The sequence below is a fragment of the Hakea prostrata genome, chromosome 3 (assembly GCF_041222555.1).
Source record: "Hakea prostrata isolate BN-2017 chromosome 3, UWA_Hpros_2, whole genome shotgun sequence".
In the NCBI taxonomy this organism is placed as follows: Eukaryota; Viridiplantae; Streptophyta; class Magnoliopsida; order Proteales; family Proteaceae; genus Hakea; species Hakea prostrata.
The window spans coordinates 38,852,182-38,878,371 of record NC_142602.1 but is presented as its reverse complement, the minus strand read 5'-3'; the positions used below and the strand labels follow the sequence as shown (position 1 = coordinate 38,878,371).

General features: G+C 39.7%; 1 protein-coding gene across 3 annotated transcripts in view; it reads left to right on the top strand.

Moving 5' to 3' along the window:
• Positions 1 to 5,652: 5,652 nt before the first annotated feature.
• LOC149022202 (integrin-linked protein kinase 1-like) overlaps positions 5,653 to 26,190 on the top strand; it is a 95,780-nt gene continuing 75,242 nt past the window's right edge. For all 3 annotated transcript variants that reach the window (XR_016172421.1, XM_089150372.1, XM_089150373.1), the window contains exons 1-4: positions 5,653 to 6,478; positions 8,437 to 8,511; positions 8,618 to 8,722; positions 25,278 to 25,363. Coding sequence is in view for 2 of the 3 variants with exons in the window: in XM_089150372.1 (XP_089006498.1) it covers positions 6,062 to 6,478; positions 8,437 to 8,511; positions 8,618 to 8,722; positions 25,278 to 25,363 (683 nt within the window). In the remaining variant the exon portion in view is untranslated. The remainder of the gene's footprint in view (positions 6,479 to 8,436; positions 8,512 to 8,617; positions 8,723 to 25,277; positions 25,364 to 26,190) is intronic.

Genomic DNA, 26,190 nt, shown 5'->3' with positions numbered 1-26,190 from the left:
AAAGGTTTCTTCTATCCTAATGATTTCTTCTTCAAAAGTGTGGATGAAGTAAACCCAACGTGGCCGCTCCCTCACTAATGTGGGGCTAACCCTGGTACGCACCATAATCCTCCTCGGTATAGCAATCATGACTCTCCACGTAGCCATCACCCGAAGGGTAGTATGCAGGATCATAGCTCGGGTCATAGGACGTGCCATCGAGGTCTTCTATACCTGCAGTATAATCTAGCAAATTACACAAAAGGAATGAGTTCAAAAGAACTCAGCAAGGCAAGTCGTTTCATAATACACAGTTCATTCAACACAAGTCACAATATGATGCAATATGATATGAGACAATGATGAAATATGATTCTAATCTTAAGTATGCTAGTCTCTAAGGTAGACATGCTTTAAGCCATAGCACCATACTTCTTTGGGTCGTCAGTCACTCCCCCTCAATCATAAGATATCTTGGGTCTGCCGTGGTAATTGGGTAAGGTCCTCATCAAGCCATGGTTGGGGATTTAGTCACCACTCTCTCACATCACCATTGGTATAAGTATTGGCGCATGTCGCGGCGAAGCCTAGCCCAATGCAAGTCATCTACTCAGTCGTATCATGTCAGATCCGGATACTTTCCCTATGGCACCAACCAACTCGGTTCCATATCCTTCACACTAGAGTCAACGTATCCTATGGCACCGACCAACTCGGACTACGGACTCATCAACCCTATTGGTCATCCACAAATGGTAAACGGGAAGCTCTCACGTCCTCTCACGGGTTGGTTACCGGTCTTGAGCGCCCGTGAGCCCAGGTCTATCCATTTGCAACCCTACCAACAAATGGCCCCTTTCTGGTATCCGCAGTATAGTTCAAGTCCTCTCACGGAGTGGATACCGGTCTTGAGCGCCGTTCAACCATACTCTACCACGGGTCGTTCGGTCTCAATACCCTTCCGATTCGGGTCTGATACCACAAGGGAAAATATCCTAACCATACACCTAAACAATCCTATATATGTCATCCACCAACTTGGGAAAGCGTCGATGGACACCTTCGGGGAATATCCCATACTACTCCCTCCGATGTCCAAGGACAGAAGTGTCAGAAGGACACTCCCAATCCCAAGTCATACGTAGTCAATCACAAACTCAATCTCATCATATTATACTAAATCAATGATTCATCATATAAACAAATACATATCATAACATGATTGATCATATATAAAATCATAAAGTAAAACTGAACATGATATTCTAAATGATATATACATTCTATTACTGATAAGAAAACATATAACAGTCATGTATAATAAAGGAATACTCATATGAACATAACCATTAAGTTCCCATAATGTAAGCATGTTGATAAAATTAACATACTTGAGTTAACGACTGTCCTTACCTTAATTGTAAATAGATTCAATGATTACCAAGTATGGTCCCAAAATCAATGTTGATACCCTAGATAATCATACAAGTAATGTCAGAGAAGAAAGCAATTGAATCGGGGTTCAAACGAATCAATTCGACTGAGTACAGGGCCTTAACAACTCTTGGTTGACTGGCTTGGTCGACTGTCAATCGACCAAGCAGTCGACCAAGACTTGTTAACTTCAGGACAACAATGGAAACTTGATCCGAAATTGTCCTTCCGGTGCTCCGATCGTCACGAAATTTGGAGGGCATGCTTATAACAATAAGAGGATACTACACACTAATTTTCATGATGATCCAATGGTTCAATCAAAAATGCCCAAATCGAAATTTAGGTTCTATATGATACTTAACAAGAATTAAATTGGAATTGATAGAAATTGTAAAGGATGATAGGAAATCAATCAAATGAGTGTTAAGAATCAAGCTAGAATCTCAATTTCATTATAGTCTAAGCTTATCATGCATATACATATCAGATTTGAATCAAAATAGGTTAGATTGAATAGAATCTAAGTGATGGAGTGCAAATAATCTCATTTGAATCATAACATAGCATGAGTGGGGGACGATTAAGGAATTGAAAGGGGGAAACTCATGGTTAAGTGTTTGCAAGGTTGCAGCACTTCAGCCATGGTTTCAAGATCATTAATTGATAGAAAAATGGATAGATTAGAAGAGGAATAGAAGAAATCATACCTTGAGTTGATGATTAATGTATACAATAATGATTGGAGTCAAAGATCTTCCCAAACATCAAGGAATAGCCCAAGAGAGTGTCCAATCTCGAGCTTTGGAGTGCCAATGATTAGTTTAGGTCCTCATTCACGAGTTCCAAAAAGGTAGGGGCAAAATGGGAAGAGATTTAGTGTAATTTCGAATTCCATTACTCTTGGTCGACTGGCTGGTCGACTGTCAGTCGACCAAGCAGTCGACCAAGCCATGACAGCAACTTCAGGAGTGGATTCGGGAGGCTATACAGGGTCAAATCGAGCGGGGTTTTCTCCTACAAGTCAATCAACAAGTCTAGTTTCAGAAAATACCTTTGGATTAATCACGGGGTTCCAGGAAGTGCTTCAACTAATTCAATCTTCATCGATGCGCAGATTTTCACCCAATACGGACAATGTGCTCAAGTGAGGGGCATCATTGTCAATGTCCATAGGCTCAGCATCAAGCATCGAATCATCCACTAAGAGGGCCCACAGGTCTCTTCTACCTCCACTTTGGGTCTTCGGACCTGCAACAGTATAAAATCCGGGCCGGGTCAGGGCTAGGATAAGACCGGATTTTACACTAAGTATGTCATCCAGTAATCATAGAAAGCGTCTAGGGCACCATAGGAAAGCATCCCATACCACCTGCACTGATGTCCCGAGACAAAAACACCAAAAGGGCCTTCCCCATTCCACAATCACAACTTAGGCAATCACATCGCAATATAATTCCATAAATAACATCATATCATGATCCATTCGCAATCCAAGCATTCACATTCACAACAGATATGCAAATCATATAATGAATAACATACAGTAATTATAGAGGCATGTCTATCATGCACAAGTCCTAAAAATAGTAAATAAAATCATGCTCTTAAAATAGAAGTAAATCATGCTATTTGTAAGTGAACATCCTTACCTTATGTTCGATTCGAAATCTCCGAAGAATAGATCAAAGGATAGGTTTAAAGTTGCCAAAGAAATCCTAATCATACAAGGATTAAGTATTAGGAACAAACCCTAAAGGATTGAAGATGAAACGAGGTCAAAACAGGGCAACTTGCTGTCATTGTACCCTATGGTCGCTTGGCCTGGTCACTTGGGGCGACCAAGCCTACTGTGTACAAATAGTAAAACCTAGATTTGATCAGAAACTCATCGTTTGAGTTCCAAACATTCCAAAGTTAATAGGAAAACTCTGAAATAATATTAGGAGACTATCTAACATGGTTTAGGCCTCAATCATGGTCAACGGAATAACAATCTAACGAATCACACAATAGGATCAATCCGCAAACTTCACGGATAGATGGGGATTCACTCTAGGACTTATAAAACAATAGACCAAGTCTGAAAATAACTTAGAAATAGATCTAGCATGGATTAGAAATCAATAAAATCAAAAGAGAATACAATCATAATGGTCATGCTGGACCTTTATCGAAATCACACCATGATGTTCATGGAAGGAATAGAGTGAATAGGGATTCACTCTAAGACTATGAGGATGGAGGAGTAGGCCATTACAATAGCATATGACCTTTCTCACTGTCACATCCCGCCAGCCAGTACCCTATCTAGAATACCCGGCGGTGTGATCCATAGCCCTGAAGATCAAGTTTAGGAACGATCATATCCATTTAGCACAATAACATAATCAAAAGCAAGAACAAATCATTGTATTCAAGTAATCTATTAATAAAAGTCAAGAAATGATCTCAGAAAGATCACTAAAGAATATCAAAGTGCGGAATAACATGATACCAAATCAAAAGACAACTGTAGAGTATAGAGGAAATATACTCCACAACATATGCGGAAGGTAGATCGAAACTAAGACAAGTTCTAAGCTAATACAAATAAAATAAAAGTCTAGAAGAAACAAGAGAATCTAATCCACATCTTTAGTAGGCTCTTCTTCTTCTTCAGTTTTCATCTTCTTCACTTTTGGGTTATGCTCTTGAAGCTTCAGACCAGCATCTAGCGCACGATCCCATTGGTGAATAAGACGATGCCGGCTGCCATCAATGGGAACCATCAACGCAGTCCAAATCTGAGTGTTGGCTGCCTCGCTGGTCAACACCTTGTTCAAGGACATCCGGAGTTGTACCATATATGGAAAGGTCCTCCATGCTGGGGTAAGAGTTCTCTTTCGATCCTTCAATGTCATCTAAAACAAGTCCCCCGAAGGGTAAGCTCAAAAGAACTTAGCAAGTAATCCAAACACAATAGGCATCTTCACATTCATTCACAGGCAAACATATATGCAATGATATGAAACAACATATGCAAGTATGCTTCTAACTCTACGGGTAGATTGGCTGGGTTGATTGGTCCTATCGACCAAACTTATTTTTCATTCCATAATTTATTCTCGAAAAATGTCACCAAACCATTTTTTATTGGTCATAATTTATTCTCGAAAAATGTCACCAAACCATTTTTCATTCTTGACCAATAATGAATTCTTATACTTATTCTTTTAAATAGTTATAATAAAGAATGAGAATTGATAGCCTAAGATAATTGGCGAAAATTATAGCCACTCTAAAACTATGTCCAATTGTAATCACCTCTTTTTACCAAAAAAAATACAAAAAAAAAAAATTGTAATCACCTCTTAATATGTTTCTTAAATTTGCACAATAGTACACTCATTTAGCAAATTCTGTTAAATCATGATTAGATATTTCTTAAATTGCCATTAATCTCTTTATGACTCTACAATTGCCTAGGCTTCATCATCTTACTTCCTCCGTGAATTCGTCCTTTTCTTCTTATGCTTGTTATTTTATTATAGTATAATATAAGATATATAATAATACAAAAAATAATATATTTGTCATTTCTTGTAACCAACCAAGATCCTAACACAAATAAAAGGAAGCAATTGTCAACTTGGCATAGTTTAGTTTTAAGACATGTGCTTTTTGCTAATTATTTTCTTGAAAATTTTCTTAAAAAAAAAAAAACAATTAAACAATATCAAATTTTATTAAATACAAAGAGACACATGCACATGAAGCAGAGGCGGAGTATAGATCACCTCTCCGTTAAGGGAGAATAATGTGCTCTCTAGACACTTTTGTAAATATTAAAGTAAAAATCTGAGCGGACCCCATGTGGCCTCCACTCCTTATTGTGTGTGGTAAAAAATATCGGGTGAGCACATTGTTCTTCCCTAACGGGAGCGGAAGAGAACTTGCAAATGCACGTGTCATTCCAACACATGCTATAATAATGGAGGTAACTGCATTTGGAATCCGGATTTTCTCCCCGTCGGAGAAGCCCACATGTGCTCCCGACCACAAAAACCAGTGGGTCCCACCGGTGAATTTTTTTAAATTTTTTCAAAAAGTGTTTTTTACCGTGGGCCCCACTGATGTTTGTGGTCAGAAAGCCATTGGGCTCCGTCGGGGAGCTGATCCGGACTCCTGCATTTGTTTACTTGTGTATTTAGTTTTTTTCGTTAGTAACTGTATATTTGTTTTAGACGTATAACCATATTCCCTCTCGCTGTGGACAGATGAAGGAAGGGATACCTGGTGGAAACATGTAGTAACGTCTTTTACGGAGGAGTCTACTTTATATTTGGGTAGGATTTGTTTCAACCATTTTCCTCGGATCTTCATTTCTTCCGGGTCTTTCTGGTCGTCTTCATTACCTTACTCACCTGCCGTAGAAACTCTTAATTGAGGGCTTTCACGAGCTCTCGATTGAGCTCTCTTTCCAAAACAGTCATTCACCTTCGATCGATTCTCAGAAAATGTTATTCACCCCAGAGAATTTCTATTTCTTAGAATGTCAAATCAATTCACGACCAGTTTTGTTTCTTTGACGATCATGGCGATGGCGTGTTGTGGTTGAGTAAATCTTGGGAGATAAGAGAGGGGTGTTGAGGTGAAAAAAACACTAATGGAGGTCGCTTCTCAGTTGAAACGAGGAATTTCGAGGCAGTTCTCGACAGGATCGCTGAGGATGAGTGGGACACTAAGTTTCACGCGGCAGTCCTCGTTAGATCCAAGACAGAATACGTTTCGTTTCAGCTTTGGGAGGCAATCATCACTTGATCCTAACCGTAGGAGCCCTGTTCCTGAGGAGCTCAAGGTGCCTGAGAATCTTGATTCAACGATGCACTTGCTATTCATGGCTTCCAAAGGAGATGCCAAGGGAGTGGATGAATTACTTAGCGAAGGTATCGATGTCAATAGCATTGATTTGGATGGTAGAACTGCTCTCCATATTGCTGCTTGTGAAGGCCATGTAGAGGTTGTCAAGCTTTTGTTAAGTCGGAGGGCCAACATTGATGCTCGTGACCGGTGGGGGAGTACGGTAGATTCCTCTTCTTGTCTCTTCTGACCTAGTGACCTCCGATGGTTTTCAACTTTATTTTGCTTAGTAACTATTGCTTTACATGGTTTTGGATAGTTCCCATTTAAACTCCCAATGGAGAAGATGAACTAGTCTAATAAGAGTTCCGATACTACATGGGTCATATGTATGTTTAGGGTGAAAAGTTCTTAGCAGAGATTCCATTTGTCTTCTTCTTAGACACACCTGGGTCACTGGATGTGATATTTACAACACCTAACAACAGACACAACAAGCCTGACCAACAAAGGGGGGGCCCCAAAAACCCCTTTAAAGATAAAAAGGGGTTTTTTGTGGGGGGGATAAAGAAAAGTGTGAATTTGGAAAAAAGTTGCTTATTGGAAGACGATTGCTCTGCTAATGGGCTTTATGTAGAACCATTTGAACTGGTCAGTGACAAGTTTGAGGAGTATGATTGATTGTGAACTGCTGCTATCCCAGAGTTTGTGAAGTCAAGTATTCTAGACATTGCTCCATGTGGGTAATTTTTTCAGTTAAACTGTCTGAACATCTCAGCACTGGGAAGCCTAGAATCTACAGTGCAGTTTGGGGGTGCTGGAACTCTTTTCTGCCATGGCTCTGAAACCAAAATAATGTAAAGGTAGGTCTTACATAAGCAACTTTTAATCCAGCTCATTAGAGGACCTTTCATGGCTAACCACATTGCTTTGAATCCTAGTTCCATGAGCAGGTAAAGAGCAGGGTGTTTAAGGCCTTACAGCCTTGAGGCCTGAGCAATGCCTAACAATACCTTATGAGGATACCAAATCACAAGAGATTACATGATACTACAATTAACCAGCTGGACTATATTAGGCTTTACCAGAAAACTAATCTCAGAATTGGCAACAAAACCCGTTGTATGGGGTTAATAACCATATTGAAGCTTGAAGGTAAGCTTCTTTGAGTTGATTCACAATTTCTAATCAATTCTACTGGTTTGATCCTGAGATATTACAGGTTCTCAGATGTTAGAACTAGTAAGTCAAGTCCACGGTCAAATCCAACTGGTGAATTAAGGCTCAAATCAAGAGAGGTCATAGGGAAGATATTCTGCTCTCTAGGTAGTGGCTGCCACTGACGAAGGGAGCTGCCGTTTTCTTTTTCTTGAATCAGCAATAGGACTTCCAAGTGGCAGATGCTGCAGGCAATGAAGTTCTTTCTCCTACCAGAACTTGATGCAGTGGTGACAAATCATTCTTTTAGATAGCAACTCTTTCTCATACTCTCAAAGCTGTTGGGTGAATCACAAAATGATAAAATGGAAAGTTAGGAAATCAATGGACAAAAAAAAAGTTAGAAGGTGGGTGGGATATCACCGAGGGGTAAGGGCTCTCACCTTTGGCCTTGGTCAGCAGTCTCTCACTGCCCCCAATGTATCAAATCTCCCTGCTTTTTGCAGAAATTTGTAGAACTAAAGTTGAACTTCATTAAATCATGGGGAAGGAGTCCTCAAAAGTACAGTTCATACAGCTTAGCTTTTGGTCTGACTATACGGCAAATAACCAGAATTATAAAGTCCCTTTCCAAGTATGTATAGGGCATGTACAACATGAAAGCTAAATCTCAGCTTTAAACTTTAAAATAGAAAAGTACTAAAGAGCAAAGATTACAAAATAAAATCTCAACTATAACTGTGCCGTTCAATGTAGCATTGGGTGAGCCAGAAAAGGACCCAGCTACCTGGACTGGTCCAAAGGTCCATCAAACCAATTGTGAGGTGTTTGATTCCTAAGGTTCTGGTGTCTATTTCTGACCCTGGAAAGCATCTATACCAGGTGTCTAGATACCATTACGACTAATAATCAGTATCGGAAAGATAAACTGCTGTGGATAATTCACTGAAGTCAAATTATGTCTTTTTATTTATTTTTTGGTTGGGTTCCAACCTTTTCACAAGCTGCTGTTTCTTATGGCAGGCTGCTGCTGATGCAAAATTCTATGGAAATATAGATATTTACAACATTTTAAAAGCTCGAGGAGCCAAAGTTCCTGTACAGACTCAAGAATTCCCTACTTGTCAGATGGAAAACACAGATAGTTTTAGCTGAAATAATGAATTCACTAATTTTGGAAAAAATTTCTTACTGATATTTTCAGAAAATCAAGAAGACACCAATGGCTGTCTCGGATCCTGGTGAAGTTCCAGAGTATGAGCTTAATCCCTTAGAGCTTCAGCTTCGCAAGGGTGATGGTATTTCAAAGGCATGCTCTTGTTTCCTTGATTATGTTCGACGGTGTTCTTAGGTGTATGTATTAGTTTACTATAACTGTCGTATTGCTTGCTCTCCCCCTTCTCTTGTTCTCCATCTAGTAACCATTTTAAGTGCCAAGGAAAATGGCTTATCCATCCATGGAGCTCAGAGTATTGACATGCTCATATTTAGAAAATTCTTTTTTTGTTCTTGTTAAATATTGTATATATTGATCAATTAAACTGTTGCAATCCCCTTTTTTTAATTTCTAAGTTTTATACCTCCGTTCGGAAGTTTTGAACTCTTTCCTTTTAAATAATTCTGGTCAGTATCTTAACATATTTAATGAATTGGTTGTTGATGCATTCAAGATTTGAGGTAAATGAGGCTAGTTGTAGATATTGTCTAGCTTGCTCTTAGTTTAGGCCAAAAACTGAAAGAGAGCTAATTACTTCAGTAACATTGTTGAGAACTGATATGATTTTAGTAGGGAAAAGACTGCTGAAATTTAGGTTAGGATTGTGATGTTGTCCTAGATTGACAGGAGATTCACTAGGAGCCAATTCTCGCAGGGTCTAATACGTTTCATGTTCAAATGGGTCAAAATTGGGTATATACTTTATGGTCAGTGTTTCCCTGGGATGGGTGGATTTTTTACTGAAGGCTTCTTGATGCTTGGTTTATTACTTGGTGATATGGGAGGTTGTGTCTTGGGAATTCTTCTTTTGGTAATTGAGAAATTATGTCAAAATGGTTGGAAGGATCTGTTTAGGTTTTGGGAATTCGGGAGTAACTGCTGGAGATAGTTGGGTTGTTAGCTGGGAATTAAGAAATCTTGGAGGTGGGTGTTTGGTATTGTTTTCGGATGGATTAGGATATGTACTGTAAAGCTAAGATAAGAAAATAACTTAGCGTCACTAGATCCACAAACTAGAAAATCGGAACTAAGACAGAATTAGAAGTCTAAGGTGTATGGCCAAATCACACCATAGAAATTCGATCAGGTACATCAATCGAAGGAGGACCGCAATAGTTCAATACAAGAACAGCTTGATGGAGTTGATCTCAGTTTGAACTTTGAAGGCCTTCTTCAATCAACAACAACAACAGTTCCAAGTCAATGCAATTCCAAAGCAGCAAATCGCAGCAAACAAAGTTTGAACTGGGAAAAGATATAGTAAAATGACAGAACAGAAGGTACGGGAGGTAAAGCGGTTTCAACTTTGTCAGCGGAGTTCTTCAACCCTTGGAGTTTGGCTCTCTAAAGCAAGGCCCTTACCCTTCTTGTCACTCAAGCAATAGATAAGAGAATATCACAAACCATAGCTTCATTAGTCATTAATTCCACAATATGTGGGTGACTGAGAATAGTCTTTCATATTTGTAGAGAAAAGGCTTTGCTCAACAAAAATTGGAATCTCCTGACTACTAAAATAGAAACTAGGTTTTCTTGAGTCATTTAGCCAATATCATCAGCAATTACAAAATAGGAACTCCCTAATTTCAAATTAGAAACTGTTAGGTATTATAATTCAGCCATATGCATGAATACTAGATGGAAGCTAACTTTCAGAAACTAGGAATGATGGCAGAATAGTAACTAAATAAGATCTTCAGTCTCCAAAAGGTCATCGTCACATGTTCTGGTCTTGGGCCCCACAAGTTCTTCCACTATTCTTTACACAAAGGCAAAATGAGGGCTGTAACACTGTTCATGTGGTTTTGCCCTCTTTTGGCCCTTCTAGAAGACCTGCTGCTCTGGTTTTACTTGGTCCAGTTGTCCAAGTGAGACTGAAGCAATTCTGCCCTGATCCTATATAAATATGATTGGGTATTCATTGGGATAGGTTAATCTTACAATGGAGGTAATCCTTTTAATCTTAACAAATAATGCTAAGAAAGGTTAAAATATGTACAAGAGGCTAAAAGTATCTGCTACATCAGACTATCAGTATGATGATGGGAACAGCAAACAGAAAATTGCCAATCTTATCTACGACAATGCCATCAACAGGACAGACCATATAATACAAATTTTTCTGTTCTTATCTATCTAAGAGAATAGCAAGGACAACTCTTAGCATCGCTTTGAAGATCTGTTAGACAGGAGGCTTGCCAAGTCAATTGCCTAGATGTTAACTTCAGCCTTGTCAGATCCTGCCAAATAATCTGTAACAATGAATCATCTTCCAATGTATAAATGGAAAATTTGACATTATTCCAGGTGAGTGCTGCTTTGTGAAATAAGGTACACACTTCTTATTGATGAGCACCACTCCTGCTTCTGAGTTACATTCAGCCCGCAATTTGTCCATTCTGTGGTCTTGTTCTGTTTTCAGCCCTACCACTAGGGCTAAGAATTCTGCCTCAAAGTTTCTCTTTATTCTGACTTTCTGATTAATATCTGAAGGCTTCCACCACTGTTGCTGATCTATATCTAGAGACTCCTTTCCAGCATGGCCTGGATTGTCCAAGGAGCTACCATCTACATTCAACTTTATCCGCCATGGATGAGGCTTTGACCAAAGGCTCTCCAAGTTTTGTTTTGGTCTCACAGATGACTGATGCACACCAAGTCCTTTAAAAATCAATGAGCCACGAACTGGTAAAGGAAGACCTACCTTACATTAGCCTTGGATTTTGAGCTCTTTCTTCACTGCCAAAATAACTTGCTCATCCAAATAAAGTAGGGAATGAGAAATTGAGAATGCTTTCCTTAAACCAAAGGGCCCCACAGTGAAGCATCCTCATCTTCCTCTCTGACCAAGCTTGCAGGTCTAAGAGAGTTATGGATTTTGTAATTGGAGATCAAAACACTGAGCACACTGCTGCCAGACTCATTAAAAGAATTCACATTTTACAAATAACTGGTCTTGCATCATGTCCTTTGATTCTAGACACATCTCAGACCATGAAAAGAAAATCGATTCTTTCTCCCTACCAAGTTTCCACCCAAATACTTCCTAATGAGGTATCAGATTTGCCTGCCAGACTTATTCATAACAGTCCCCCTAAAGTATTTAATCCTTTTCTTCTCTCATGCTGCTTCAATTAAGAAAAATTCCCTAGGGATGAGGCCATCAGAAACACTTGTCCTGTACTTCGTAAATCCAGAATTAACTTTCTTTATCTACTTAAAGCATAATACCAGATTTCGTGAAATTTCGCCAAATTTTGGTGGTCATCGAAACGAAATGGAGGTCGAAATTTGAAACTGCAAAGTTTTGCCCATTTCAGAAATTTTGCCAAAATCTCAAAAATTTTAATGAAATTTTGAAAATTCCAAGGGGATGTGCTGTATGGGGCTTACAGCTATGAATATGGAGATGGTGGCACAAATGGTGGTTCATCTACTGATTCCAGTAGCATGTCTACGTATGGGTATGGGGATGGATCAGGTGCATTATTTGCGGACTCCATCTATGGATATCCATCAAGACCAGCACAACCAGTTATTGTCAGTTCCGCAACTGGGTTTGATGTAAGCCAAGGAAAGGGGGGGGGGGTTCCATGATATTTCAGAATTTCCTTATTTTGGGTAAGTCTAGTGTTTTGGGCTTGGGTTAGGGTTTTGGGTTTGGATTTGGTAATTTTGGTAAGCCATGGGAACTTTCAAAGGGGGTAAAATTTTGGTCTGACAATCCAGGGATATGTGGGAAGGGTTCAAAATTCCTATGGGATGAGAAGGAAATAGTTGAAGGGTTGGTTCAGAATTTTAGGGAAGGATTGGGAACTTCTCCAAAACTCTCTCTTTTCTTTCTTTTCCTTTTGATTCTTCTTCTGGGTCTTTCTTCCTCTCATTCTTTTTTTTCTTTTTTTCTCTGCACTTTTCTGTTTTTCCGCCAGAAACAGAGTATCGAGAGAGAGGGGAGGAAGTTTAGGGGGCATCGGGGGGCTGGGGAGGGAGGTAGTTAACCCCAGAGGGGCCGCATGGGGTTGGGGAAGGAATTCCAGACTTGAACAGAGAGGGAAAGGGGCTCTCAAGGGGCTGCAGGGGTCAGGGATTAGGTTTCCTGGGTTCTGCAGGAGCAGGGGAAGAAAGGGAGGGTCTGTGATGGGGGAAAGACAGCTGGACTTACTTGGAAACACCTGATCTGAAATTCTGCAGACTGAAGTTGAGATCCTTTGCTGAAATTGATGCTTGAATGCTTGGAAATAGAACTGAATTTGCAAAATCAGAATACACTTGGACTGAGAACTGCAGGGTCCCTGCCAAACCTCCTTGGCTGTAAACTCTCAGATTTCTTTATTCATTCTAAACTGAAAAATTCTGTGGGAGGCTAGAGAATAATCTATCAAGATAAGAACTTATCCAACTATTTAGAACACTTCAGTTGGGACTCTTAAATCAGATTAGAATCCTAATCTAAAACAAACAATCACATCCTAATCCGAAACAAACAACCAGTATAAGGAGGGAAAAAAACTCAAAAAAGACAAATTTACTCCTAGAGGGGTGCGCATAGACCAGGTGGACTAAGCCCCCTTGCTGCTTTCAGGTGGGCCTCCTCTTTGTGTTCACATCAGGATTATAGTCCATGGCCGAACGACACATCCCCTAGGGTAGGATATCTACTTTATGTTGATGATGCTGCTTATAGAAGGGTAGTGACATATTATATAGATAACTTTATCCGTACCATGTCATGGCTTGTTTATATCTAGCATCAAAAGTACTTCTCATGATCCAGGGGAGGGTCCAGCCGGACACAAACTTGTATATTGAATTCTACATGTTGTATTTGTTGTTGAATTTTGTTAGAGCCCTGGGATCACGGTATTATGCTACATTGAGAGAGAATTAGGGTTGATTAGGGGTTATAAATAGGGGTAAGGTGTTAGGAGAAGGGAGGGAATTATTATGTGAGTGAGTTAGGGCAGCCGTAGGCTGAGGGGCACCATGAGGTGTTGGGGGTGATTGGCACCATTAAAACAAGCTTATCCTTGTAAATTTCTACTGTTTTATCATTAAATTCCAGAGTGATTTGCAGGTCTTTATCAACTGGTATTAGAGCAATGTCGATCCCAGGGAGGTGAGATGACATTGTCATTGTTTTCCGGTGATGGAAGTGCATAGAAATGGTTGATAAAGGTACTGTTCTTCTGTTGGGCAAATCAGATCGGGTACGAGCAACAACTGAGTGTGGCTCTCCAGCATTTGGATGGAGAAGCTTTAGAGTGGGTTTACCAAAAGAATTGGTCAGTGTTCGATTGGACACACTTTAAAGCAGCTCTGCAACAAGATTTTGGTGAAGGGAAGACACCGGATTCAAGCTCGGTTGCGAACACCCATCATATAGGAGTTGATGCTAAGGGACACGATGGTGAATCAAAAGGTTACACTGAGAATTGCAAAGAGATGAAGCTTAGCAGCATAAGAAGACATTCGGCGGTGGCTAAGAATGTTCCTCGTCAAACAGGGGGAAGTAAGCAGAAGGGAGAGTCAACCGTTCAAAACAATTTCCTTGAGTTTGAATTCGATCCCTATGCTGTTTCTGCTGGAGAAGGGGCTTTGGGTACTCAAAACTCAGTTCGATATCAAGACTCTGCTCTTGGGCAAGAGAAGAGGTGTCGTCAATTTAGAGGGGTAATGAGCTGGGTGATTCGAGCTCCGGCGAAACCCCCATGGATGTGGGCGGAAGCAACCGTAGAAGTGGCAGATTCGTTGCAGATCAGAAAATGGCGTAGGCCTTTGGCGACATGGGTGCGATCTCAGGGTAAGATCCTAATTCAGTTTCCAATGGAGGAAGATCTTCAAGATTCATTTACTCGATTTGAATTAAAGGCAAGATTTGAGGATTTTTTTTGGGATTAAATGCAACTCAAGAGAGAGAGGGAGGATCACCATCGACGGCAACATTTGGAGAGATGCCAAGGGTTTCAATCGTGAGTCTCTTTTGGGAAGAGACGGTCCAAGGGGAGGACCTGGTTGAACCGGTGGATCGGGTCCAAGGGTGTCCAAGTCTATTAGATCCATGGGCCTTTTGGGCTATTTATTTATGGGTAATTATCCCATGGAATGGGCCTTGAGAACCCAAATAGATTTGACAACCCAAAGGCCCAAATCTAGGGGCTGTGGACCAAAGGTAAAAAAATAAAAATAAATAAAAGCACTAGGGCCTATTAAGCTGGGCCGAACTGAGCAACGTGCCTAAGATTCAAAATCCGAAGTGTGGGCCTCAAGGAGCCAAATTAATTCAAAAGAACAGTGGCCCACTCACCTATTTTATGGACCCAAGGGTCAAGACACTAGGCAGCAGCCCATCAGGTGTTATATTTTTAGGCCTAGCCCAACAGTTGCTTTACTGCCCAATCAAATAAGGGTCCGAAAACCAAATGACCCATTTGCCAAACATCATAAACATGGGTATTTTAGGAAATACTTTGTACAACCTTCTTCTTCTTTCAACCCTGCAACTGGTTCAGCAAACCAGCACCGCCAACAGATGCTCGCGGCCAAGAGGAAGGTTACGGTGGCTCATGCGGCAGCGAGGCTGCTTTCTAGGATTGACGGGGACCCTGAGGAGTGTGTTAGCGCCTTCTATTTCGCCAAGGACTCCATTTTCGGTTCCCCTGCCAACCTGCTGGACCAGCACACAGGGGACTATGTAGAATGACCTACTTTGGTCGTTTCCAATGTACAATTGCAGAAATTAAGTGCATCGTCCTCAATCTTGTAGGGAAAGGGCTGCAAATGACGGTATGGCAACTAGTGCTGCTAATCCGTTGCAGGTCCTTAACTCATATATATTGACACGAAACTCAGGGCAGCAGGAGTTGTGCTTTATATGGGTCCATATGTTCTTGCTGTTCAGCTGAATTTAGTTCCAATGGCTATTCCTGGTGTACCCTTTAATTCAGCTGAAGTTTCCAAGGTTTTTCTTCATTTGGGTTGCTTGGAGTTATGTGGTTATTGTTATTGCATCTGTTGGATTGCAAGGAGGTGTGTTGTGTGAATGTTGAACTAGCATGGTTGCGTGGCAAACATGTAAAGACCAAGCTTCTAATTTTCCATCACCTTGAGGACAAGGTGATTTTCAAGGGGCCGGTAGTGATAGAGCCCTAGGATCACGGTATTATGCTACATTGAGAGAGAATTAGGGTTGATTAGGGGATATAAATAGGGGTAAGGTGTTAGGAGAAGGGAGGGAATAATTACTTCCATTGTGTTCTCCCATCTTGCTTTTGCTAACGATCTTATGATCTTCTCTAAAGCAGGTCATCTCTCCATATCCTCCATCCTCTCAGCCCTCTCGCAGTTTGAGTCCCTCTTTGGTCTTCGGGTCAATCTTGACAAGGCCACCTTATTCCTCTCTGGCATTCTTGACCATCTCCGAGCCTCTCTCCTCCTCTTGAGCTTCAAACCCGGATCCTTTCTGTGACCTATCTTGGTCTCCCGCTCATTGCGGGTAGACTCACCCGTCACCACTGCCTCCCCATGCTTGATAATATTTGTAAGAAGCTGCAACTCTAGGAGGGTAAGCTTCTATCCTTTGCTGGGAGAGTGGTCCTCATCCGCTCTGTGCTTCAGTCCACCTACCTTTATTGGTGTGGAATTCTCTATTCCCAAATCTACCATCCATGCTATGGAGTCCCTATTCCGAGCTTTCCTTTGGAAGGGGCAGGAAGCCTCGTGCTTCATCCATCTGGTCAGTTGGTCCTCCATCTGCCGCCCTACCTATGAAGGAGGCCTTGGAATCCGCCGGATCACTGATGTTAACCTAGCTTGCCCTCTTAAACTCATTTGGAAAATTGCCGCAAAGCATGATTCTATCTGGGTAAGGTGGGTTTACTCTTTCCATCTCCAGTCCGGACTCCCTCGGACGATTCCCATGCCCTCCAACCCTTCTTGGGTCTGGAGGAAAATCCTTTTGCTGCGCCCCCACGCCATCTCAGCTATTTCTACCTCCATCTCCACTGGCTTTACTTCCTTCTGGCTTGACCCCTGGCATCCATTGGGCATTCTCTATAACCACTTTGGTCCTCGCACTGTTTATGGCACCGAATCCCCAAATCCACCATCTTGTCAAATTTCATCTCAAATAGGTCTTGGACTCAAACCCCTCTCCCCATTCTCACACAGGTTTGGGAATCTCTCCCCCCTGTTTATAGCTCCACTAGAGACCTCACCATTTGGCTCCCCTCCGCCTCCAAAATCTTCTCCACTTCATCAGCTTGGAACCTTCTCAGAGCCCACAACCTTAAGCCCCCTTGGCCCCCATTGGTTTGGTTCAAAGGCTTCATCCCCTGTCATTCCCTTATCCTCTGGAGAGCCCTTAACCATGCCCTTCCCACCCAATCCTTCCTCATTGACCGCCACATCCCCGCTAACCCCAACTGCATCTTTTGTTGGAATGGCTTGGAAAACCTTGAGCATCTTTTCTTTTCTTGCCCCTTCTCCAGATCTATCTAGGGAAAAGTCCTTGCTTCCATTTGGCCCCTTTGAGGCGATCATATGGGTTTTTTCAAAATTGGTCTTGGATTTTAAGAAACTTTTCAGGTTCTTCCATTTGCGATCAGATTGGTAAGCTAGTGTATTGTGCCTTGATCCATCACCTTTGGTGGGAGGGCAATCTTCGGAGATGGACTTTCAAATCCCACTCTATAGACAGGATTTGGAATGCCATCTATTTTGATGTATCCCTCAGACTGTTAGCCATGCCCTATCCCCCCTATTGATGATACCTTAAGGAACAGTCTTATTGTTGTCTCCTGGGGTCTTAGTTCCACTTTTCGGTCTTCTGCTTAAGACCTTGTTCTCTTGTTTCCTTTTGTTTAATATATTTATTTATTCATTAAAAAAAAACACTTCCATTTTGTTTATTGGCCTCTGTTAGTTTGAGAAAGAATAAAGTGAAGGATGAGGGAGAGGAGAAGATGGAAGCCACGACTTAGTTGTGGAGGCTCTAAATTAACTTGTAATCACTCCTCAAAATAACTTTACTATATATAGGCTGATTTACAAGTCTATTCTATATAGGAAAGCATCAACCAATTTCAATTGGTATAAAACTCTTAATTACTACCGCTTTTTCCTATTGAGAGTTAGCACAAGGCACTAACTCTTGATGGATCAGTCCTTTCCTAAATTGCCCTTTCCTAACACTCCCCCTCAAGCTGGAGCATATATATTACTCATGCCCAGCTTGTTACAAATATAGGTAACCCTTGTTTTCCCTAGAGCTTTGGTGAACAAATCTGCGAGTTGTTCTCCAGTCCTCACATGCTTGGGGGATATTATTCTTTGTAGTAACTTCTCACGAACAAAGTGGCAATCTACTTCAATATGTTTGGTACGCTCATGAAAGACTGGATTTGATGCTATATGAATTGCAGCTTGATTATCACACCATAACTTCATTGGTGTGTCATCAATAATTCCTAATTCCTGGAGTAATTGTTTTATCCATAACATCTCGCATGTTACCTGTGCCATAGCACGATACTCAGATTCTGCGCTTGATCTTGCTACCACAGTTTGTTTCTTACTCTTCCATGATACAAAATTTCCTCCAACTAATGTGCAGAGCCCTGTAGTCGATCTTCTATCAATAGGTGATACAGCCCAATCAACATCAGAGAATCCTTCAACATTTCTATGTCCATGATTAGTGTAAAGAAGCCCGTATCCTGGTGCTTTCTTAAGATACATTAGAATTCGTATAACTACATCCCAGTGTGATGTTCGTGGGGCAGACAAAAATTGACTCACAACACTGACAAAAAAGGCAATGTCAGGTCTAGTCATAGTCAGATAATTCAGCTTCCCAACAAGCCTTCTGTACTTCTTTGGATCATCAAGAATGGTTCCATCTTCTGGCATTAACTTTAAGTTACATTCCATGGGAGTGTCTATGGGTTTTGATCCCAACATTCCTGTTTCAGAAAGCAAATCCAATACATACTTCCGTTGAGATAAGAAGATGCCCTTTGTTGATTGGGCAACTTTAACTCCTAGAAAATACTTTAATTTGCCCAAGTCTTTGGTCTGAAATTTCTCTTGTAAATAGGTCTTTAACCTATCAATTCCTGAAGTGTCATCTCCTGTAATGACAATATCATCAACATAAACTACAAGAAAGATCTTGCCTGCATCAGAGTTTTTAAAGAATACAGAGTGATCACTTTCACAATGAGTCATCCCAAATTCTGTTACAACAGTAGTGAATCGTTCAAACCATGCTCGAGGTGACTGCTTGAAACCATATAATGATTTGCGGAGGTGACAAACCTTATTCTTCTCCCCTTGAGCAACAAACCTAGGTGGTTGCTCCATATACACTTCCTCATGGAGATCTCCATGAAGAAAGGCATTCTTCACATCCAACTGAAACAAGGGCCACTTGTATGTAGCAGCAAGAGAGATTAAAATACGGATGGAAGTAAGCTTGGCAACAGGCAAAAAAGTATCAACATAATCTACGCCATAAACTTGAGCATAGCCCTTGGCAACGAGACGAGCTTTCAGGCGAGCTAAAGAACCATCAGGATTAACTTTCACAATGAATATCCACCTACAACCAATAGCTGTCTTTCCCAAGGGTAAAGGCATAAAATCCCAAGTCTAATTGTCTTCTAAGGCTTGTAATGCTTTGTTCATTGCACTGGCCCACCCAGGATTAGACAAGGCTTCAAGAACATTCTTAGGAATAGGATAAGTCTCTATAGTAGATAAAGCAGTAGAGAACCCAGGCGATAAAGTAGAATATGAAATAAAGTTAGAGATGGGATACTGAACACATGAACGAGTACCTTTTCAAAGAGCAATGGGAATATCAAGGTTAGATTTGGCAGGGACGTCCGCAGGATCAGCAGATGAAGTCGGCATAGAGGTAGAGACCGTAGGTGCAGAGGGGGGAGCCGGTGGTTTCGGACGGCGTGTGTACACTTTGGTGATGTCTGGTAGAGGTGGAGGTGGAGGTGAAGGAACTGTACCCTGTGGAAACACACTTTGAAGAATACATAGATCATCATTTAGGTCAGTTAAACTATGAGATTTAGTAGAAAAAGGAGTGGACTCAAAAAATGACACATCTGCAGTAACAAAATATCTTTATAAGTCGGAAGAATAGCAACGATATCCCTTTTGAGTGTGAGAGTACCCCACAAACATACACTTTAGTGCACGAGGATCAAGTTTAGAGATCCCTGGGCGATGATTACGAATATAACATACACAACCAAATACGCGGGGAGGCAAGGTAAGTAAGGGAGATGAAGGAAATAAAAGAGAATGAGGAATGCCACCTTTTAGGACAGATGAAGGCATCCTGTTAATAAGATAACAAGCAGTTGAAACTGCATCAGCCCAAAAGAATTTAGGAACCTTCATCTCAAATAAAAGAGAACGGGTGACCTCCAATAAGTGTCTATTTTTTCTTTCTGCAACCCCATTTTGTTGAGGAGTATCGAGTCTATCGACACAGGAGGATTGGTGAAGAATCCCATTAGAAGCCATAAATTTACAAAAAGGGTCAGAGAAATATTCTTTGGCATTATCACTACGAAAAGTACGAATAGGAACACCAAATTGAGTACAAATTTCAATAGCAAAATTGCAAAATATGTCAAATAATTCTGAACGATTTTTCATTAAATAAAGCCATGTGATTCTTGAAAAATCATCCACAAATGTAACAAAGTATTTGTAACCTGAAGTAGAACTAACAGGACAGGGTCCCCACACATCAAAATGAACTAGAGAGAAAGGGTGGTTTGATCTGGTATTTATACGAGGAGGAAAACCCACACGATGAAGTTTTCCAAATTGACAAGACTCACAATCCAACTTTGAAAGAGAATGAAAACTTTTATCTACCAATTTTAGGTTTTCTAGAGAGGGATGCCCCAACCGACAATGTATTTGATGGGGATGGAAATACTAGAACAAGCAGTAGAGGATATCTCCTCGAATAGATACAACCCCCCAGACATACGGCCTCTACCAAGCATCTTCTTCGTCGTAAGATCCTGAAATAAACAATATCCAGGAAAGAATTTCACCAAACAGTTATTAGTGGAAGTAAATTTATGAACAGATAATAGGTTGAATGACAAATTAGGTACGTAAAGAACTGAGGGTAGGGTAATGGATAGAGTGAGTTGAACTGTACCCACTTCTTTAACATTGATATGAGAGCCATCAACAAGTGTAACCAAAGAGGATGATGGAACAAAAGAGGAAAATATACCTGTAGCCCCGGTCATATGATTAGAAGCTCTTGAATTAATGATCCATGGGCGAGATGTGGTTGAAGGCAACCAGTAGCATTACCTATCTGAACAAGGGTGGCAGTGGCTGATTGTGGTTGAGTGGCTTGAAACTGAGTGAAACGAATACAATCTTCCTCAGTCATCTTTACAGTCTTACCCTTAGGATGAACTTTAGTAGTTGTAGACGCTGATTCAGAAGTGATAATTGCATTTGCCATGTGTGGGGGCTTCCCATGAAGCTTTCAACAGTATCGTTGAATATGTCTTGGACGACCACAATGATGACAAGTCTTAACTTGTCCTGGAGTGTCAGTAGAGTTGTGTGAACCTGGATATTTTCCAGTATTATTTCCTCGAGTTCGTCCTATATTTTGTCCACCAAGGGCCTGTCCTCCAGAAGTGCCTCGAGAAATTGTTGCCAAAGCTGAATTTTTTGTAGTGTTATTGGTACTCTCCTTTGCAACACGAAGAACTCTTGAAAATGTGTCAGCTAACGTGGGTACATGATCACTACCAAGAATTTGTGCTCTAACTGCCTCAAACTCCTTTCCAAGACCTCCCAAGAAACCCATAACAACTAATTGTTCTCTTTGATTTTGCATAGTTTTGACATCAGAGGAGATAGGTAGAATAGAATTTAGTTCTTTTAAAATTTGCAAATATTGGGTAATATCTCTACCTTTTCTATCTACTCGATAAAATTCCTGGGACAATTCATAGATTCTAGCCAGATTATTCTGACCAGAATACAACACATTCAAATACTCCCACAGTTCCTTCACAGTTTGTAAGTGAGTAACCAAATCTATAATATTATCGGCCAAGGAATTAAACATCTGCCCAAGTATTCGTGCATCAACAATTGCCTAAGTGTCATCATCTTTAGGTAGTCTTAGTCAAATGATCTATCTGTCCCCGTCCAGTAAGAACAATTTTAATTATAGCCCTCCATTGGTGGAAATTTGATACACCCTCCAATTTCTTCACAGTTAACCGATGAGAGGATAAAGAAATAATTTCAGTCATAGTATTTTTACTTGAAGTTTCTCCCATATCCAAACAAAATTAAAATCAAATCCTAGAAATCAGAATCAGAAATCAGAAACTAGAATCAGAAACCAGAATCAAAAAACCAGAATCAGAATTATTCCCAGATTAGTCCCAGAATCAGATTAATCTCATATAAATAAACCAACTTGGACCACTTGAACCAACTTAAAACCAAACCAAACCAGAAAACTTAAAACCACCTTAAAACCAAACTTAAAACCAAACCAGAAACCGAGTCATAACTAGAAGATAAGACGATCGAGACTTCGAGAAAGAAAAACACACCCCGAACAGAATGTATTTCAAGAATGCTCGATCTACCAAAAATAACTCCAACAGGTAACACCGCACGTATATATCATCAGAAATTCTTACTCATCCGAATCATCTTTCTTCTGGGTTTCTTCTTCGCTGGCTTTGCTGCTACTCGATCGCAGGTCTTTCTCATAGGTGAAAACTTCAACGATAGCCAGCACCAGCGACGGCAGATTCGACAGACATTCTCAGCCCTAAACAGATCGCTGACTTGCTTCTTCTCAGCTCTGATACCATGTTAGTTTGAGAAAGAATAAAGTGGAGGATGAGGGAGAGGAGATGGAAGCCACTACTTAGTTGTGGAGGCTCTAAATTAACTTGTAAGCACTCCTCAAAATAACTGCACTATATATAGGCTGATTTACAAGTCTATTCTATATAGGAAAGCATCAACCAATTTCAATTAGTATAAAACTCTTAATTACTACCGCTTTTTCCTATCGAGAGTTAGCTAATTGCACTCTTGATGGATCAGTCCTTTCCTAAATTGCCCTTTCCTAACAGCCTCAAATTAGGCTAGCATGGAAATCAAGCCCTAAAAAACACCAAAAACCCACCAAAATCAGGTACGATTTTGCCAAAATTTTGGCAAGATTTCAGTGCTTCGCCAGTTTAGCCGAAGGGCAAACTGGCGATATAAAACAAAATTTCACACTATTCTTAAAAGTTTCTTGTGATTTTGGATAACACACCTAGGACACACTTCCATTTGTAACTTTTTAGAAACCCCACTACTAGGATGCTAATCCTCAAACTCAATAAGATCTAAATTTTAATAGCATTACCTCCTAACCAGTTATCCTGGCCTGAAGAAAGTTTGGGAATTGTAGCTAAAAAGGATCAGAAACCCGATTTTGGCTGGGGAGGAAAACTTTTTTGAATGTAGAAGCTTAAATAAAGATCAAATCTTAATATTGAATTTTAATCTGAAGGAGATCTTCAAGAACTTAAGAGAAAGCTTCAATTTGAACTTCTAAGTCAATATCAAGAGTCAATCTTTATTTAACTTTCTACCTTTAAATAAGGATTTCCTTCCCAAGGCTAATATACGCATAGTGTAATAAATCTAAGGTCCATACCAATACCGGCAATTTTGGCCTGTTGGGTGGAGCCACTTGATTTGACAACTTTGTTTCCTAATTCACTTTTCCTTTATTTTTTCTTCTTTTGGTTGGGCATGTGTTTGTGTATTTCATTTATATTTGTTGAAATTATAACTGAGGTTTCCTAATTGGAATAAGATTCCCCTTTAAATCCCCTATTTTCGTTATATTTTACTATCTTGTATTTTCTATATTAGTTTCCTATTTGGTGTTAGATTAGGAATAGATTAGTTTCCTAATGAGTCTAAGATTAGTTTATCTACTTGTTTTTTGTATTTCTTTTCCTACTCAGAGTGGGACTTACTCAGATTGTAACTATAAATACCCCATTGGGGCCTATGAATGAAATAATACCGTCTGAGCAATAATTTCTTCAAATTTCAACATGGTATCAGAACTTTCTTGAGATCGCTGTTTTGAGAGTCATTTAAGTTTCTAGTTTGAAGAACTAGACCCTAGTTTAGTGAAGAAGATGAACTAGGGTTTCCATTAACCTTTTAGTTTAATTCTTTTTTCCTAGATTTGTTCTATTGCGCTTCTGTTTCGTTTGGGTTAGATTCAATCTGTTTTCTTCTTGTTTGAGTGCCTTTCTTGAGATTTACACAGAATTTGATCTCTATTACCACTTGGAGATTTGCCCTTATCTTGGCAAAATTTTCCTTTGGAAACCTAATATTGCTGCAGATCTGAAGTTTTATTTTTTACTGGTGTGTAGATTCTGATTTTTGTTACTCTTGGAGATTTGCCCTTACCTTGACAATCTTCCACTTTGGAGATCTAAACTTGTTGTAGATTTGGCGCTTAACCTGTGTAGAACCTGATCTTTATTACCTTTGGAAATTATCTCTTATTTCGGCAAAATTTTCATTTAGAGATCTACCATTGCTGCAGATCTAAAATTTCATTTTTTCTGCTGTACCCTAGGAGTTGTTGCCCCAAATAAATATATTTTCCCTTAGATTTGCGCAGAAATTGATCTTCTTGATATTTGAAGATTTTTCATTTTTCATTGGACATTCTTCCTTGGAGACCTAAAGTTGCGGCAGAGATGAAGATGAAGCAAGTGAAAATTGACTGACATTTTATCAAAGGAAAATTGGAAAGCTGTCATTAATTAGTGAAGTAGGAAGATTAAGTTGCAGATATTTACCTGGATAGATGTTTCATCTTATTTTGACTGAGTTGAGCATGTGTGATACCCATGCCTCAACTTGAGGGGGAGTGTTGAAAGTATGACTAAGGTTTCTAATTGGAATAGGATTCACCTTTAAATCCCCTATTTTAGTTATATTTTACTATCTTATACTTTATATATCGGTTTCCTATTTGGTGTTAAAAAGTTTCCTAATAAGTCTAAGATTAGTTTTTCTACTTGTTTTTTATATTTCTTTTCCTACTTAGAGTGGGATTTACTTAGATTGTAACTATAAATATCCTATTGGGGCATTTGAATGAAATAATACTGTCTGAACAGTAATTTCTTCAAATTCTAACAATGTTTGAGCCTTGGAAGAAAAAAATCTAGTAAAAGAATATGCTTTTTTTCTTTTCTTTGGCCTGGACTAAACTTTCTGAGGAATAAATTCAACTTCTTTTTGATGTTTTGTTTCTTTTGGTTGCATTTGGGTGTGTGAAGCTTGTATTCTTTTATTTTTTCCTCTTTTGATCTTTGGGATGTTGGCATGTGGCAGCTATTGTATATCAGCATGCATTGAGCATTCTTTTAATAGATCTTCTTGCCATCATCGTGAGCATTTGATTAGAACTGTAGAGGCAGAAGATATACGAAATCATCTTTCTCCTTTAAAAATTGAACATGTATTTATGTTTTTGCTCCATTAATAATCCTCTGCTTTATAGTCATAATGGCGTTGATCTTGATAGGGAACATATCAAGTTGCCAAATGGAACGGGACAAAGGTAGCTGTAAAGATACTTGACAAGGACTGTTATTCAGACCCAGATACTATGTAACTTTCCACTGGTGCCCTTTCTTTACATATATATGCTCCATATTTTGCTTCTTAATTAAATATTTTGTACCCTATAACAGCTTTGGCAGTATGTAAAGTTACAAATGGTGTCTAGCCAAATGCATGTAATGACCTATATTCATGATGATGGTCAGGCCCCCTCAGTTTTATCCGTGCATGTTGAATTGTTTCCATTATCATTGTTGTTTAAGCTTTAGCCCAACTACTAAGAGATTGTTTTATGAATCTGGGTAACCATTACCTTAGGCTACCTTAATTTACATCATCTTTGTATCCCACTTCTCTTGTTAGAGCATGCAATGCAATTGCATTGAATCTGTTAATTGGACCAACATAGTAGACTAGTAGTCAAGGCACTGAGGCAATGGCCAGCCACTGTTTCCCTTACTCTTGGCTTCTTTGTTGATTTTTCACCTTGTTCATCCTCATGTCTCTTAGTACTTTTGGTTTGTGAGATATTTGCCAGAGTTCTGGGTTTCTTCTATTTTTTTTATTTTTTCTTGGCTTATCAAAAGAAGAAAGAATTACCATTTTTATGCTGTAATGTTCTGTGAAGGCCACAGGTTTGCAAATCCAATGAGAGTGAATGATATATCATTATTCTTTATTAATGAAATTATCTCTGGATGGTATCTATAAAAAATCTGATCACCTATGGTGCTTCTTGCTGTTTCTTTGTGATTCACTAAAAATTTAGTTTCTTTGGCAGTTGGAAAATATGCTAGCTCCATATTATATTAAGGATAACATAAGAATTTGGACTTTGCATTCTGCAATTTAAAATGACACTCCATGAATTATAT